Source organism: Charadrius vociferus, unplaced genomic scaffold (assembly GCF_000708025.1).
Source record: "Charadrius vociferus isolate BGI_N301 unplaced genomic scaffold, ASM70802v2 scaffold400, whole genome shotgun sequence".
NCBI lineage: Eukaryota > Metazoa > Chordata > Aves > Charadriiformes > Charadriidae > Charadrius > Charadrius vociferus.
In genome coordinates, this window is record NW_009646556.1 from 1,300,401 (window position 1) to 1,316,767 (window position 16,367).

Genomic DNA, 16,367 nt, shown 5'->3' on the forward strand with positions numbered 1-16,367 from the left:
CTCAGTGTTTTCCTTCTCATCACACTGCCGTGGCCTAACCAGCTCCAACTTTCTCCTGTTGTCAGACCTACCAGATTTCTTAGCACAGTAGAGGCCAGGGTCAAGTGCTTATCGGGGAAGCCTATGCTGCAAACTAGAGAAAATTGAGGACGCCCAGAATCTGAAAGTTGGCCGGGCACACTTCACGTGGAGCTTTGTGTTGTTTTAGTCGGTGGAGAACAAGTAGACACAACTTTCACATGCCAAGGTGCTGGCACTGGAATTAAACACATCATTAATGACAATGGAAACTTGAGAGATTTTAGCTGACAAAATAAGTTTCTGCTGAGCGTTTGGGAACTGCATTCAACTTTTTTTTTTTTTTTTTTTTTTTTGCCCCTGGGTGTTTGTGTCTTGCACTAATATTTGCATTAAGGGAACTTGTTTTGCTGATGTTTATAAGATCTGACAAATACGTAGGCTTTCTTTTGCTTACAGACCTAGATGCTTCTAAGATGCAGTACTACATGCAAGTTAGAAAAAACAGATCTGTGATCTGTAATCTGTCTTACACCAATGATTTCAAAAGCCATTTATTTGCATTGTATTGTGAAATACCTTGTGATGACAAGAATGCTGTTTTAAAAATGGCGATAGTATTTGTCTGTCTGACAGTCTCATGCTTAAACACATGGATTGTACTATGTCTCTTTAAATTAAAATGAATACAAATGCAAATCAATATTCTATTTTGCAATTTGGTTTCCTCCAGCTGGATTAGAAATTAGTTGTGCTTGATGGGAGAGAGGAAGTTGTTATGAAACAAAATATCAATTTGTATTAACTTTTTACTCACTGCTGGGAAAATCGGTATACTAAGGGCCAAGTTTGGTGAAAGATTAATACGAAATAGCTGTAAGCAGATGAAAACTACTTTATTTAAACACAAAAGTGAAAACTTTTCCAGCTCTTACGGAAGCTTATTACACAAATCCAGTTCACAATATGCATTGCTGCTTGTTTCTGACTTAACTTTTCTTTTTGGTGCTCTTAGCTTTACCAGTCACTTCTATGTGTATGATCACTGCAATAAAGTACTCCACATTTTCTTCTGTGAAATAACTGTATGTTAACGAGTGTCGGAGATGAGACGGGACGTGGGTGAATAGAATAATATAGAATAGAATATTTCAGTTGGAAGGGACCTACAATGATCACTAAGTCCAACTGCCACATCTCTGGGTACCTGAAGGCCTGTTTGCTTTTGCATGCTACACAATTTCTTTTGCTCTTGAACATTATTTAATAGAAAACTAGACTAATTTCTGATCTGTGACACCTCTCTAATTCCGCATGTGCATTTGATGTATAACTTAAAGATTTTAAGATAGTACATAGCTTCAAGCCATTAATCTATTGGTGCATGTCATTAATCTATTACTAATACTGTACCATACCTGTTGCTAGGAGACTGAGCTTCTGACAAATTTGGCATCATCTGTTGTGAGTACGTTTAATCAGCTTATTTCCAAATGTGAGGAAATGAATTGAGTGGAACATCATGCTTTGCTTTGTAAATCCATTGACTTTAAGGAAGCAAATTCTGTAATGAAATTATCTTGTTTTCAGCTTTTTTGAAGGAAAATGTTCTAAATAGCAGATACCTGCCATTTTAATCTTTGCTTTCTTGGGAGTATGTTCCAGCTAATGCGTGTCATCTGAGATAATTTATTTTACCCTGGTAGAGAATCTGCAAGATAACGCTCTCTGTTTTCACGGGGAAGGAATAAGTAACTTGGCCGAATGGTTAGCAAGGGGAAAGATAGCAGGTTGAACTTTTGTCATTGAAAATACGTAGAAATAATACATATGATACAATACTCTGAGCACTGGCTACCTTTACCTTTCTAACTGAATAGGTGAGAGTACTTACCATACCCATCTACCAAGTCTTTTAAGCAAATAGCTGCCACATTTCATCTGACTTTTAAATGAATGATCTTAATTGTTTGAATTTCCCCACCCTTTCCACAGGTCAAATTGTACATAATAAAGCATGCTTACACTTACAATTTGCTAGAATGAGATTTTACTGTTATCTAAAATGGTTAGAGTTCTTCATGAGACTTCACTTGGCTAATGCTTATGATCAAAAACACGTAAGTGTGTTAGAGCAGGTGGGCACACGATAAGGATCTCAGGGATAAGTTGGGTTTTGTCACTCTTGTATTTTAGCTTTCTGATGTAAAATTACTTTTTTCTTTGTAAAACCAACTTGTTTTGTACGCTGTGTTCCTGCTATTCATGTTGACTTCTGCAATTTTCTGAGTCTGCTGAAGTATTTTAAATTTAATGATATCTTTTGGTAGTAAATTCCATAAGCTGTGTTGTGTGTGACAAGAAGTATTTCCTTGTTATCTTTTGTCCTGTTACTGTTGAAGAACATGATCTACATGATATTCTTCTTGATAACCATACAATGTGGTGTACTAAGGGACTGTTGAGCTAATAGCTACCTGTGAGCACCATTCTGTACGCAGGAAGGAGTACCTCTCCTATGGCTATTTACCACAGTCAGAATTGGTTCTAGACGTGAACTACGATAAGGGTAATTTTTACTAAAATTGATGATCTAAAATTGATGGACTTGCAGAACCACTTGTGCCCCATGCACACAAGACAAATTTGGGGCAGTGGTAGCTATTAAGAATTTGCCTGTACCAGAAGTGTCTTTTTGCCGTACTACAAAGGGTTTAAGGATAGAATCATTCATCAATTCCTCTGCCATAAGCGAAATTCTTACTGTATTGATTCTGCAGTAACAGAGGAGGGGAAGTATCGTGTAATCCATGTGGACAACTCGGCAATATTACAGCTGAAGAAAGGTGTAAGATCAAAAATTAAAGAAATATTAAATAAAAACTCATTCATTTAAATGGTTATACAATTCTAATCACTGACAAGCAAACAGTAACCTCCTGTGTGAGGTTTAACAGAGACCTGTGAAAGAGGGACTGAATGTCAGCTCTGTTTGAAGTGATTGCAGAGCTTGGAAGTCATGACTGAAGAGCTGTAATGGAAGAAAAAGTAAACTTATTGAGCTAAAGTAAACTAATTTTGAACTATTTTGAAAATTCTGAAACAGGAGTTCTGTTCTCAAAAAGCCTGTCAAACTCTGCCTGAGTTCTGGTGAAAGAAACTATAACCTACAAGAGAGGATCTAACTGAGCAATGTCAGAGATGACCCGATAAAAAGAAAGTAATGAAAGATTGTCTAAATGAGTATATGTTTCCTGGTCTGTTACTCTGTGGCTGTCACCTTTTCCCAGGTGTTCTGCGTGGCCAATTCATGTAACTACTTGAGTAACAGGTATAATATCAGAATTTTCCTTGTTCTCTAAGCCCAAAGAACAGCACACATTTTCTGTTTCATGACCCTTCCCATTCTTCCTGCCTTTCACTTTTCAATTTTTATTTTTGTTTTGTTTTCCAATTTTTATTTTTGAATTCTTCCCTGTTTTGTACATCACCAGAAGGCAGGCTGTATCCCAGCTCTAATTGCCTACTGGTGTTTGGTGACAACAACCTGCAAGTAAGGCCAGAAGGCAGAAGGTAAGTCTCAGCCTATGTGAAACATGTAGTGGGCTGTATTGGGAAAAACATCGACCTTTGGATGAGATTCTAAAATTACATCTCTTTCAAGAACAGTTTGACTATTTAGGCACCTTGTGCTCCAGAATCCCCAAGATAGATACTAAAAGCCATATTGATGCATCTACTATATGTTTGAATACTCAATCTAGAAAAGATAGTAATTAATGTGAAAAGCATTAAAAATGGCACACTGGATGACACAGTCATCTGCTGTTTGTGTCATATGTTTACTAAAATGTGGAAAAACAGTAATTTTTTTTCCAAAGTAAAACCAATTTATGGGGGTTTTTTTCTATAGGTTATGTGGGAATAACCTATTTCTGTCCCAGAAATGCTTGTCTAAAAAACTGTTCATAGCATAATTTGGCATTGGGTGTTGGTATTTCAGGAATAGCACATTCTTTTAAAGAGCGTAGAGCAAACTGCAGATGGATAGTGTATTGTGATGGCTGGTTAGATGTGCCTGGCAATTCTGCACTGTGTGAAGTTGTACTATTAATTTAACACTATTTTAGCCGTGAATTGATCACCTTTCTTGGGCAGCTTGGAGTGAGACAGGACCCTGAGCTAAAACACGCTTCAAAATATGCCTGAAATTAGTTTTTAAAACATTTTCAGTCCTGTCGACAAGCAGTGAATGAGTATGCAAAAGTCTGAGATTTCAGAAATAGAAATCCAAGTTTTTAAACCTTGAAGGATGTTCTGTACGTTGTGTAAACATACGGTATTGTGCCCAATAATACACTGATATTTGCAGTTACTTGTTTGCTTTAGTCCTTGGCGGGACCCGTTTGTCTTTGTGATGACCTTTAAAATGTTTTTAAAATTGGACTTGTGGCACTATCTAATAGTTTATAGAAGTTTGTTCTTTTTATGTCTCACTATTTTTGTCATAATTGCAAAGGTCTGTAATATTTTAAAGTCTTCAAGTCAGTCCACCTGATAAGTTTATTTAGCAAAAGAGGAAGGAGGATGCTCTTTTGATATGCATGCTCTTCCTTCTCAGTTGATGGAAAGGTACATCAAATAATCAAGTGATAGAAAATAGCACTGCAGTTCAGGAAGGGGAAGTAGATGTTGTTTTGGTTTAACATATTTCATTTTAAAATCAGACATTTCACTTTTTGTAACAGTATAACCTTTGCAGAATCAGAATGAAATAATAAAAAAATTCCCATGTGCTGTTAAGACATTCAGAGCCAGTGGTTGGGGTATTGCCTAACAGATCTGAATGGAGTTTTCTTCCATGAATTTCTCCAGTTTCTTTTAAACAGTCCATTGAAGATTACAGGTCAGCACTCATTGCACCTCTGCAAGACCACAAGGGATGACTGTGGTCAGTCTGACTTTCAATAACTTCCCTGAACTCTAATTTCTCAGTTTTATGTGTATGGTTTGTTTCGGGCTCTTCAAAATGCAACTGTTGATAAATCCATGATCAATTGTATCACTGGTGTTAGTCGTTGTGTGGGTTTTGTTTCAAATCACGTTTGTCTTCAGGTCTTTGGACCTTTGTCATCCCTTACTTTTATTTCCAGGTCATTGTTAATAGGTGTGCTGTTTACTTTGCAGAGTAGCCCTTCAGCTTTTAAACCAGCAGTCTTCACAGTTCTTTAGGAAAGTAGCTGCACAGCACTCAAAAGTGAAATTCTTGTGCAGAAATGTCTGAAGAAAAAAGGTTGGTTCTTCAAAGACATGTATCGGTGCCTCTTTGATATTGTTGTCCAAAAGATTCCAAGCTCGTGGGTCGCATCTGCGTTGTCTCACCAGGCAAAACATTTCAAAGGTGTGGTTTGCTTTTTTCTTTAAATGAAACTTTTTTAAAAAATGTTATTTTACTTTACAAGTAGACTAAAATTTAATCAGTGAAAGTTCTTTTCCTTTAGGATTGTTTAGGTTTCGTGGTGAATTATACCATAACTTTACTCATACAGTCTTCCAAAGTTAAAGTAAGAATACCTAATTCAAGAGAACAGCTTTATCTTTCCTTTCATCTCTATATAATGGGGCCTTCATTCTCCTCTTTTGCCTCCTTACCTTACACCCTTAACTTTGCGGGGGTGTTCTCAGGAAAAGCTTAGGAAATCTCCGTCTGAAGTAAATGCTTTGTAAGTTCTTTACGCAGCTGTGTATTTCCTTCTGTGTTCTTCATGTTTGAACGGAGGATTTTTGTATGGATACTGGTGTATTTGGTGAAGCTAGAGTTGTTAATCGAGTCTTTCATTCACTGAAGTTATCCCAGATTTTTCCCCGACATGTCTTGTATTTCAAGACTATGCCCTATTTTTAGAGGCCTATTTGTATGTAAAAGCTTTCTTTCTCTCCAGCCTACTTTACCAGTCCAGTAATGCTGTAAGCAGTGAATTAATTGTGCAAAGGGGAAGGAGCACTAAAGTGTTGATAGAATCTTCTTCATCTTCAATTAGCAGGCAAAGGCACATAGAAGATAAAACATGAGTATTAATTCCCAGTGAAAGTTTGGTTAAACACGGCAATTTCTTAATAAATGCTGGAAAGTTTTGCAGGAAAATTGCTTTAAAAATACAATCAAATGGGTTTGGCACTGTCTGAATGTCATTAGTGTTGTAGTACTGCTTGATGGCTGACCAAAAAACTTAGCTAATGAAATGATTTTTCTAACTCGCCCCCCCCCCAAGTTTTAGTTCCTTTTTTTTTTTTCTTTAGTTTTCAGTCTGAAAGAGTAAGCATGTGAAACCCTGACATCACTTCTGGATTCAGTGACACTATTAGGTATTGCGGGTTTTTGTAAATAAACAAAGGGGGGGCTGGTTCAAAAAAACAGACTTTTTCAAAGTATACTAGCAGTGTCTGATAAGTACCTGTTTACTGTGAAGTGTCTGTTTTCTCTTGGCTATTTTTCTCAAGTTTTGTTACAGGTTTTAAGAAATCACATCTTGTGGATAAATAATATTTACATTTGAATAGAGATTGGTCTGCAACAATCAATGGAAAACGTAGAACCTTAATTTATAAAAAAGGTGGGGAGGGGAAGGTAAAAGATGTAACTATTAGAGGCTAAAAAGAGTCTTCTCATAAGCTTGTCGAGTGTTGCAAGCTTTCCTTTAGATCAGAGCACAGAATCGATGACATGTGAGCCAGATATGGCCTCAATGTAATCTGCATTTAATCTGGAAAAATGCTAACTTCTATTTTCCAGGTTGATGCTTCTTATTTCATGTGACCTATTTGCTTTCTTTGGCAAGGAAAAGGTTCTCACCACAGCCACAAAATTCCAAGTTTAAATGCTGCTGTCTTCAGCAACTGAATTAATCTATATGGTCTCTAGTGTTACACATATTATTTTTTTTTAAGGATTTTCCATATGTGCATTAAGAATGTATGAATGTTTTTGTAATATAAAATACAACTTCTTGATGATCCAAATTCTCACTAACTTACTGTCTTTGCAGTTATTTGGTAAAAATTATAAACGAAGTATTGACATGCATGCATGAGTTTACTGTATGCAGTGTAGTAATAGGGCTGGAACTGCTTTGGCATGAAGCCCTTCTGGCTTATCCTGTAGTGACCTTCAGTCTTTAGCCTTCCAGCTTTAGTTTAACTTACGCATGCACTGACCTTTGCTATGGAAACGATATAGAAACACAAAAACAACTTGGCTGAGTTTCCTCGGCAAAGCAGTGGGTGGTGTATCAGTATTCTATTACAGAGGAGGGTTTCTAGAGGTCAGTAGTGACAGTGTGCAGTAACTTACTAGTTGTCTGCGGCACACTGTTTGCTACTCCTGGGAAAGTAGTAGATCTTTTGTTAAAGTAAAATTAGTAACCTTTTTTTGTAGCGTGCAGCTCTGGGGTTGCGCGTTAATAGAGTCAATGCTGGAGGGTATACTTGAAAACATACCTCGTACTCAACCAGTAGTTTAAGTTACTGTCTTTCTGTGAGTGAGCCGTGACTGAATCTTGGGCAGGCTGATATTGTAGCCATTTATTGTACTGCATCGTCATGGGGGAGATTCTGCAACTCTTACCAGGAGGTTGTAAAATGCTGTTAATGTAAATACCTATGGTCTGTATAGAGACACTATGTTCTTATTTGTATATATTGCATATTCTTTGCTAAGGTGAACTAAAGATACAGATGCTGTGGCTTCATTAGGTATTTGAAAAAAACGTACTATCTGTTCTTTCAGGTTAATTATACAGGCATTTTCATTGAAGGAACAATTAACAATTTTTTGTTAATAAAACAATGTTTAGGCTGTTCAACATACAGAATTGTGCATAAAGAACAAGAGGTAACAAGAAAGTGTCGCCCTGCTGTCAGTGAAACTAGGAACGGTCAACACTTCGAATGAGAACAAACCTATATTTGAAAGGGGAATGCATTTTAAACTCCAAAATATGTCTTTTTTTCCTGGTTTGAAGTTGATTTGGGGTAGTAAGTCTCCTTCATTATTCGCAAGATAAGTATTGCATCGATAATGGCAATTCAGGCTCCAAATACCACCTTTCTTTTGGGGGAGAGATGACACCATTCCTAGGAAACGGAAGGTAGTTCAGATTCTGTGATAATTCAGTCTCCAGTGGGGACCAAGTGTGGTGGGCAGAAGGTTCTGCTTTGCGTACTCCATTATGGTTTTGTGTAGGGAGAGACATCCAAGGGTTATTCTGACCCGGATTATTCATATAACGGATTCAGAGTACTTTCATACTCTTCAGCAAACTGCTGAATGCACCTGTAGTTAAATAAGGTAGGAGTACTTTCAGGTGAATTAACAAAGTAATCCAGTGTTGCCCTCTGCTCTCAGGAGTGGTGTGACATGGGCTGTCTGTAATGATGTGGTGCTATGCACAGCCTGTTGGTTCCACTGAAGGCTCTGAATGACTATGGAATAGGAATTACACAGGGTGTGCAGGCATCCTCTCCACAAGCTGGCGGATCATTTTCTACCCACCCCTTGGCTCACTGGCCCCCACAGACTCTTCTCTTTGATTACAGACACTTGACATGTTCAGTGTTACACTTGCTGAATCCGTGTCATGCCCAGAGTTGTCAGCTCACATATTAGACAAGATTTAAGGGGGAAATGTTAGTTCTAAAGCACAAACTTGTATAATAAAGGTTGGGGGGGGTGGGAGGGGTGTTGGTTTTTGGGGTGTTTTTTTAGCAACATGTTGGTTTTGGCACTCTCTCCAAGTGCCTCAAAGTTTTAGCTAGCGCATAAGGCTGTCTCATTAGCATCCATAGCCTATTAAGCTTACTGTCTTTTTTGCTGTTGGAAACACGAGGACACTGTGCAACTTGCTCAATGCTCACTTAGGACTATGATCTGTTTCCTTTTTATGCAGCCCCAGTGACTGTAATCGGGCTCTGAATTACGCTCAGTGATGTGGCAGATGGGGTTATTCTTTTCTTCTCCACACCCAGCTTACTTAATTGTCACACTGACTTGCACACAGTGGTTATATTTATGGCTTTATATTGTTCTTCTATGCCATTGTCTCTTTATTTTAAACCTTGAATAAATGCAAGAAATGATCTGTAATGCAAAGTATAAATTTATGAAGCCTCTGCTACCTTGCCAGTCTCTTACTACTGTGCCTAACCATATATGTATTCCAGTACCTTTAACAGGACTTCACTGCAGATCCTTTACAGCAATTCATTTGGGACAAAGCTGTAGTGTAAGCATCTGATTGACATAGTTGTGGGGGGCGGACTTTGTTGGCTTGTTTGTTTGTTTTTGAGACTGGTTTACGCTAACATGGCTTTTAACTATGTATGAAATTGTCAGAGGTTTGTCCTGATGTTATTACAGATAATTTTTAATTATGAAATACCTTATTTATATGTTTCTGTATTACAACATTCTCTTAAATGACTATAGAAGTGTATTCTGTTGCATTGTGATATTTTTCCTTGTAGTTTCCTTGGGGCATGGGATTTGTTGTTTGTTTTCATTTCATTTACTATAGGAATCGGAAGGAAAGTGACTCAAGGTGGTACTACTGGGTGAGCTCTTGTTGTGGGGTTTTCATTATTTCTTCTGCAGCTGTAGTAATACCTTTTCAAATTCCTACCTTGGTACAGCTCATGTACTGTAGTGATGTGAGCCAGTCGACAAGCACACAAGCTTGTGTCACGAGACCATCATACAGAAAACGTGTTTGATAACCTGTTGATATAGAACTACTCTGCTGGGGGGTGGGCATTTTTTGTCAGAGTTTCCCACCGCTTTCCCTCCCACAACATGCTTTGCAGAAACCAGGCCCTGTCTGTCTTCCATAATAGCATACCTGGGCGAGAATAGAGGGTGAGCTTTGCTGAAGAATAACAGAAGCCGTACTAGTGTTAGGCATGACTTTGAGCAATTCAAATGTAGTATACAGCCATAGAGGTTCACAGGCGATACCCCATGCCAGCAGCTGCAATGGTATATTTTGCTTCTCTAAATTAGGCTCCTGCTCTGAGTAGGCTTCTGTAGAGGGCAGTTTCTCCACTGCCTGGAGACAGACCAGCTCAGTTTTATGCCTATCCCTTCCCCCCACTCCCCTTTCTCTCTCTCCTATCACTAGTATCGCTAGAACGCTTGTGCACGTGTCCATTGTTAAGGAAAGGGAAGATAGCTTTAATTGGAAATTACCTTTGTCACAGTGACCCCATTTGGAAGTTATTCAAATTTTTGAATAGGTCTGGCTTGTAATTTATTTAATTCCCAGTATTAAAGTGAACACATTTAACAAACGTCACATTTAGGCTCTATTCCATTGTGTTAAGATTTAATTTTAACTCGAAGGAAAATGGATGGTGGAGACAGTGTTGAGAACTTGGGACAAGATGGCTGCTGTAAATGCTAAGCTAATACACATCCTTAAACTTTCTTAACTGCTAGAATAATTCAGTCTCACAGAGAATATGCAAATATTCCTTTGGTATTTAAACAAAAGTCTTTTGGAAAGATGTGGAGTCCTGCATCAAGTGACAAAGGAAGGTATGTGTTTATGTATTTGATGTAGGAGTCCCCATGCTCCACTATCAACGTGACAATAACTAAGAGTAAAGTTTGTTGTGGTCCTGTTGGGTTCCTGTAGTTTACAGGTGACTTCTGACAGATGAAGGAAGAGAAACCTGTCAGCACACTGATGGTCACAGGAGGTTCTTTGTCTCCACTGTAGCACTTGTAAATGCTTGAACGTCCTATTTATTTTCATGGGAAGCAACTCTGATAATCCAGTCTGTCTCCACTCCCTGGCTGAGGGTTTTCTGGTTTGGTTTGTTGTTTTGTGGTGGGGTTTTTTTTTTTTCCTGGATTTAGCTCTATTTGTACTGAGAACTCTGGGGAGAACAAAAAGATTTTACATATTTGACAGAACAAAAGCCTGCAAATAATAGACTACATATGTAAATGCAAATAAATGAGATCATGTAAGGAATTAGTTTGAAATATGTAAATTATAGGATAGGACACTGTATTTGGTAAAAGCTGCCACGACTTTTAAAGATTGCTTGGCTTTTTCTGGCAGATATTTTTCCCTCATTATAATGAGGATCTGAAGCGGTAAGGATTGTTAAACCCATGAGAAGTGACTTTTTGATTAAGTCGGTTATTAAGTGGGTTTGTTCTGCTTGCCTGTGCACATGTGAATTCTCGGTGGTAGCTGGAATCAGGTGGGGAGACAGCTGAGAATTCATTGAGTTTAAGGACAGACGCCAATCTGCTCTAGCCCAACCTCACTTGTAGTCTATGTACAATGCGGTACGAGTGTAGTTTATGATGTTTTATGGTAAAAGTTGAACTGGATTGGCCTCTTAAAGGCACGACAGCTGGGAGATGTTGTGTATCTCCCAAGAAAGGTACAAGCAGATTTGAGCACAACAGAATTCAGACTTGTCTGCAACTGTGAAAAGCAGCACAGTCTCCTTACTGCAGTAATCGTGTAGAGATCTCCCAGCCCAGAAGCAGTAATTCTGAACGGCTTCCTTTCTTTCTTCCCCATTTGCTTAAAAATAAATAAATAAATAGGATGAGCATTTTCTCTGAGAGCACTCTCATAATGCTGTGATTGTAACAACTGAAGTATTCGGTCTACCAAGCTTTTGTGTCAGCTGCTGAAGATATGTATGTTGTTGCTCAATAACAGTTACATGCTGTAGATTTTTATCTGCTATATGTCTTGGGTATTATTTTAGATTTTGCGTGTGTGCTGGATGTGAAGAGGTGAAGAACAAGCCTCATCTGTTGGTTTGGGTTTATTTGAGTAAGGTCAGCTTTATTTGTCTAAGGTGGTCTAGATTTTGGCTGTTCTGCTTCTCACTCACATTTAAGATCATTGGGTGAATGGGAAGACCACAAACTAAAACTAATGGAGAGGAAATACGGGCATGTGTCCAGCCCAAACCACGACACTATGCTGTTATATCTAGATGGATTCATTAATGAGTATTGCATCTTGGACAAAAGCATTTATGTAAGGCTGAAAGCTTTGAGAATGGCTCTTTAATGTTCCAGACTTCTATCAGAAACCAAATTTCTGTTCTTGATTGAGAAAGCTCTCATAAAAATGACAAGACCGGTAGGTGCTGTCACAGCTGTAACTTGAATATAGAAAATGGGCGTTCATTTGGTGTACATAAAATTTAAGGCCAATAATAGTGCATCAAGGTACGAGGGATCTACAGTGGTGCTTCTGATTTCTGGGTGTGGGTGTGCGCTGGTTTTTCGTACTGGTGACTACCGGTGTTAAATTACTCTTGTAAGTAGGTTAAACTGACATGGGTTTGTTTGTTTTTTAAGTGTTAGCTCTGTAAAGAGCTTGGACAATATTGTTGTGTGACCAAATAACTCTCCCTAGAGACAAAAATATTGACATGACAAAACCACATTTAAAGAAGGACTCTCTGGCCCGCTCTCCAGTCTGAACATAAGTTGATGTTGAAGTCAAAATGTAAATTTACTTCATTGCTCTTTAGAAATTATGTAACTTGCTGTGTGCATCAATCTGCCAATTGCAAGAAGGTGAAGTAAACTTCATGGGTTTATAAGCCATATTTTATTGGCTTTGGATTTAAAATTGCAGTGGCTAAAGGAAACTTGCATGTTACTGTTGGTTAAACTTCTTTCCTTAAATCTTCTGGATAATATGTTACTAATGTACTATTGTAAAACTAGCTTTTTCTTTTAGAGTTGGCTTTGGGTTTTTTTTCTGATGTTTCTACGTGTTTTGTGGCTAGAGTTACTACTGTTAGTTCAAGCCACAGGTGGTTTAATGACAAGTGAGTGCATTTGTGGTTAGTCTTATATATGAGAAAAGGAAAGATGCACAAATTAACTTAACACTTATCAAATTTGGGGTTTTAAAACATTTTCTTTGCCCCCCTCCCCCCAAATGAAACCTGATTATTCTAGCTATATATTAGAATTTCTTTGTCCTAACATAATACATTTGCATTCACAAAACCCCTGAAGTTTAATAAAACTCACTATTGCATTCCATAGAGGAAAAACGAAACTTTAAAATATTTTTAGTGTTTCTAGAAACTAGGTGTGTCTTAGTAAAATTGGTAATTTGGCTTTGATTAAAAACAGTATCAGAAATGCACCTATAACATAGCATAGCTTTGCTGTAGAAATTCTGTAGATAAAATGATTCTTTTCTCTTTGAGAGATTCAAAAGTAATAAAGATATTTCGATATCCATTTGTTCTGGTAAATGCTGTTGCTGATACTTGTACTGGGGGACAGATACCTGTACTCAGTTTTCTGATTTCTGAAGAGACTGAAGAAGGTTGTAATTAAATACTACTCTTTGACTCTTAAGTCATGTATTTATATTATGCACACACAAATGCAGTAAAAGTCAACTAATATTTTAATGTTTCGTCTACTTTTTCATCAGCTCCTGGGCTACAGCGAAAAGCCAGTAAACCTACAGATGTTCATCGGAACAGCAGATGATCGCTACTTAAGACCTCATGCGTTCTACCAGGTGCACCGAATCACTGGAAAAACAGTTGCAACAGCCAGTCAAGAGATAATAATCGCCAGCACAAAAGTTCTGGAAATACCACTTCTTCCTGAAAATAATATGTCAGCCAGGTACATCACAGCATAAATCAGCTGTTTAGTTGCTGTGTGGTTTTTCTCTGTTTTGGTGGTTTTTTTTTTCATTTGTATAAAGGTGAAAGCAAAATCTTGTAGAATAGCATATTTTCCACAAATATGGCTCGTGATTAAGGCAGGCACATCTCTTTAAATATGCCAATGCTTTGGTAGTCAGAGGCAAAGGAGTAGAGAGACAGGGGAATAGATGAGTGCTGCTGGGGTTATACTTCCCCGTACAATCCACGCATATGTATGACTCCATGTTTGTAGAACTGTATGTTTTACAGACTGGTAGAGTTTTTGTTTGATTTTACAAAGACACAAGACTTTTTTTTCTATGAAAATACAGTCATACAGTTTAGTTGTTTCTTGGTTGAATGAGTTGTTTTCACTTCTGGTATCTCGGTAGGCCTTTTCCTTGTTTTGAATTATTTTTAATTTTTTTTTATTTTTAGCAGTTGCGTTATTCTGGCTTTTCAGGTCTTGCTAGATAGAATGTGCTAAATAATCGTTTAATAGCAACAATTAAACTGCTCTGTTCTAGCTGGACTGTCAGTGAACAGGGTGAAGCACAATTATTTGTTTATGTATCGCATTTATTTCTTATGTAGACTTCTGAAGTCAGCTTAACTTCTCCTAGTTGCAGACTTCATTCTAGTTCCATTGAATGCTGTGATCCTGCGATGATGTGCAAGATAACACTCCTCACAAGTTAATGTGTATGTGTTACTTGATTAAAGTGTATGCGTCTCATACGAATAATTGATAACTATGTGGAATGGTAGCTGGGGTTTGATGGCTACACTTTTGTCATTCTCTAGTCCCTCCTAAGGCAGAACTAAGTATAGGTCTCTTGCTCCTTGTAAATGATATTTACTATGTTAAATAACTTACTTTAAAGGTTAAACAATGTACAATAACATAAGTTTTTTAAAGGTTCAAAAAAGAAGCAGCTAGACATTTATAAGACAAATTGTTTCAACAGTACTTGCTGCCGCTTTTGACACTAACACATCTTTTAATTTCAGACATTTAAAGTAACATTTAAAATAGCGTAACACAGGGAAAAAATAGAAAGCTCTTCATTCTTTAACAAAAGAAAAGTTACAGAGTATACTTTGGCAATAGTTTGATTGATTTTCTTCCATTTCTCTTCTGATCCATCCGTCCTCACCTATCTCCAGTATTGATTGTGCTGGTATTTTGAAACTTCGCAATTCAGATATAGAGCTCCGTAAAGGAGAGACAGATATTGGAAGGAAGAATACCAGAGTGCGACTTGTGTTTCGTGTTCACATCCCACAACCTAGTGGAAAAGTCTTATCTCTGCAGACTGCTTCCATACCTGTTGAATGCTGTAAGATTGCTTTAACTATACATAATTTATACTCGTGTTTTCTGCATGTGTCAGTAGTATTGTCATTCTGACAATATTTACTGTCAGAATTGTATATAACAAGTGTGTGTAAAAAAACGTTGTGTGTAAAGGGCTAAATTACCAAAAGTCAACATATCTTTATTTAAAGATGGTACTTGCCAAGTGGCAGCCTGAAGGTTTTGAGGAAAAACAATGTTTTGGCTTTTAAACCTAATCCTACAGTCACACAGCTAGCAGCTTCAGTAGTTCCTCTGTATGGGCACAGAGAGCTGATACACCTCAGTGAAAATAAATATTCATTTTGGGAAGAACTAATACCATTTCATTTAGAAGAGTCTATACCATTACTTGTCTTTATACAGTATTAGCTAATGAACAGCTAAACTTCTAGAGAGTTCATTGGTTAAATGCAGGCAATAAGGAGTCAAACCTGACCTCAAACCATCCGAATTTCTCCTAGAATTCATTTTGTCTTTGAAATACTAATTTTTTAAACCAATATTCCTAAACTAAAAATTTAATTTGCTGTAACAGTAGAGACTGTTGGTATTCATGGCTTCTTGGGTTTTCTTCTCTATAATTATGTAATTTCAACCTAATTTTAATCTTCAAAAGCAAAGATAAATTGTACACCAATATGAAGAAATGTCACTATGATTAAAATTGTGAATAACACTTTTTCCCTTTATTTTTTTTTTTTTAAAGCTCAGCGATCTGCTCAAGAACTTCCTCAGATCGAGAAGTACAGCATCAATAGTTGTTCAGTAAATGGAGGCCATGAAATGGTGGTGACAGGATCCAATTTTCTTCCAGAATCAAAAATTATATTTTTTGAAAAAGGACAAGGTAAGTATTATCTTACCTTTTTCTTGAAAACAAAACCAAAAACACTACCTGAGCTTGATTTTTAGGAAGTAAGGATGTTTTCAATGGAAAAAAAAAAAAATTAAGTTACAAGTAGTAATGTGAAACTTCAGGTCGGGCAATGATCTGCATGCTGGTTGGCAATTATTACTGAAATAGCACTTCTGATTCAGGAAAGTAGTTACAGGCTAACTAACTTTGAATTGTGTATATTTGAAAGGTGCTGTTGACAGACTGTACCATGTATTATCTTCTCCTTATTATAAAAAAAAAAATAAATTTAAAAAGTGAGAACTAATGGAAGCGTACTACTTGACACGTCATATTACATCTGATTTAATCATTGCATAGGAACTGACTTACTCTTAAGCTAATGAAATAAATATTAGTTAAAAAAGACTACACTCT

General features: G+C 37.2%; 1 protein-coding gene across 1 annotated transcript in view; it reads left to right on the forward strand.

Annotated features, from left to right (window-relative positions):
* Nucleotides 1–16,367, forward strand: part of NFATC3 (nuclear factor of activated T-cells, cytoplasmic, calcineurin-dependent 3) — a 55,987-nt gene that overhangs the window by 15,431 nt on the left and 24,189 nt on the right. The window contains exons 4-6 of the mRNA XM_009886522.1: nucleotides 13,512–13,711; nucleotides 14,902–15,074; nucleotides 15,801–15,941. Of these exons, the coding sequence (XP_009884824.1) occupies nucleotides 13,512–13,711; nucleotides 14,902–15,074; nucleotides 15,801–15,941 (514 nt within the window). The remainder of the gene's footprint in view (nucleotides 1–13,511; nucleotides 13,712–14,901; nucleotides 15,075–15,800; nucleotides 15,942–16,367) is intronic.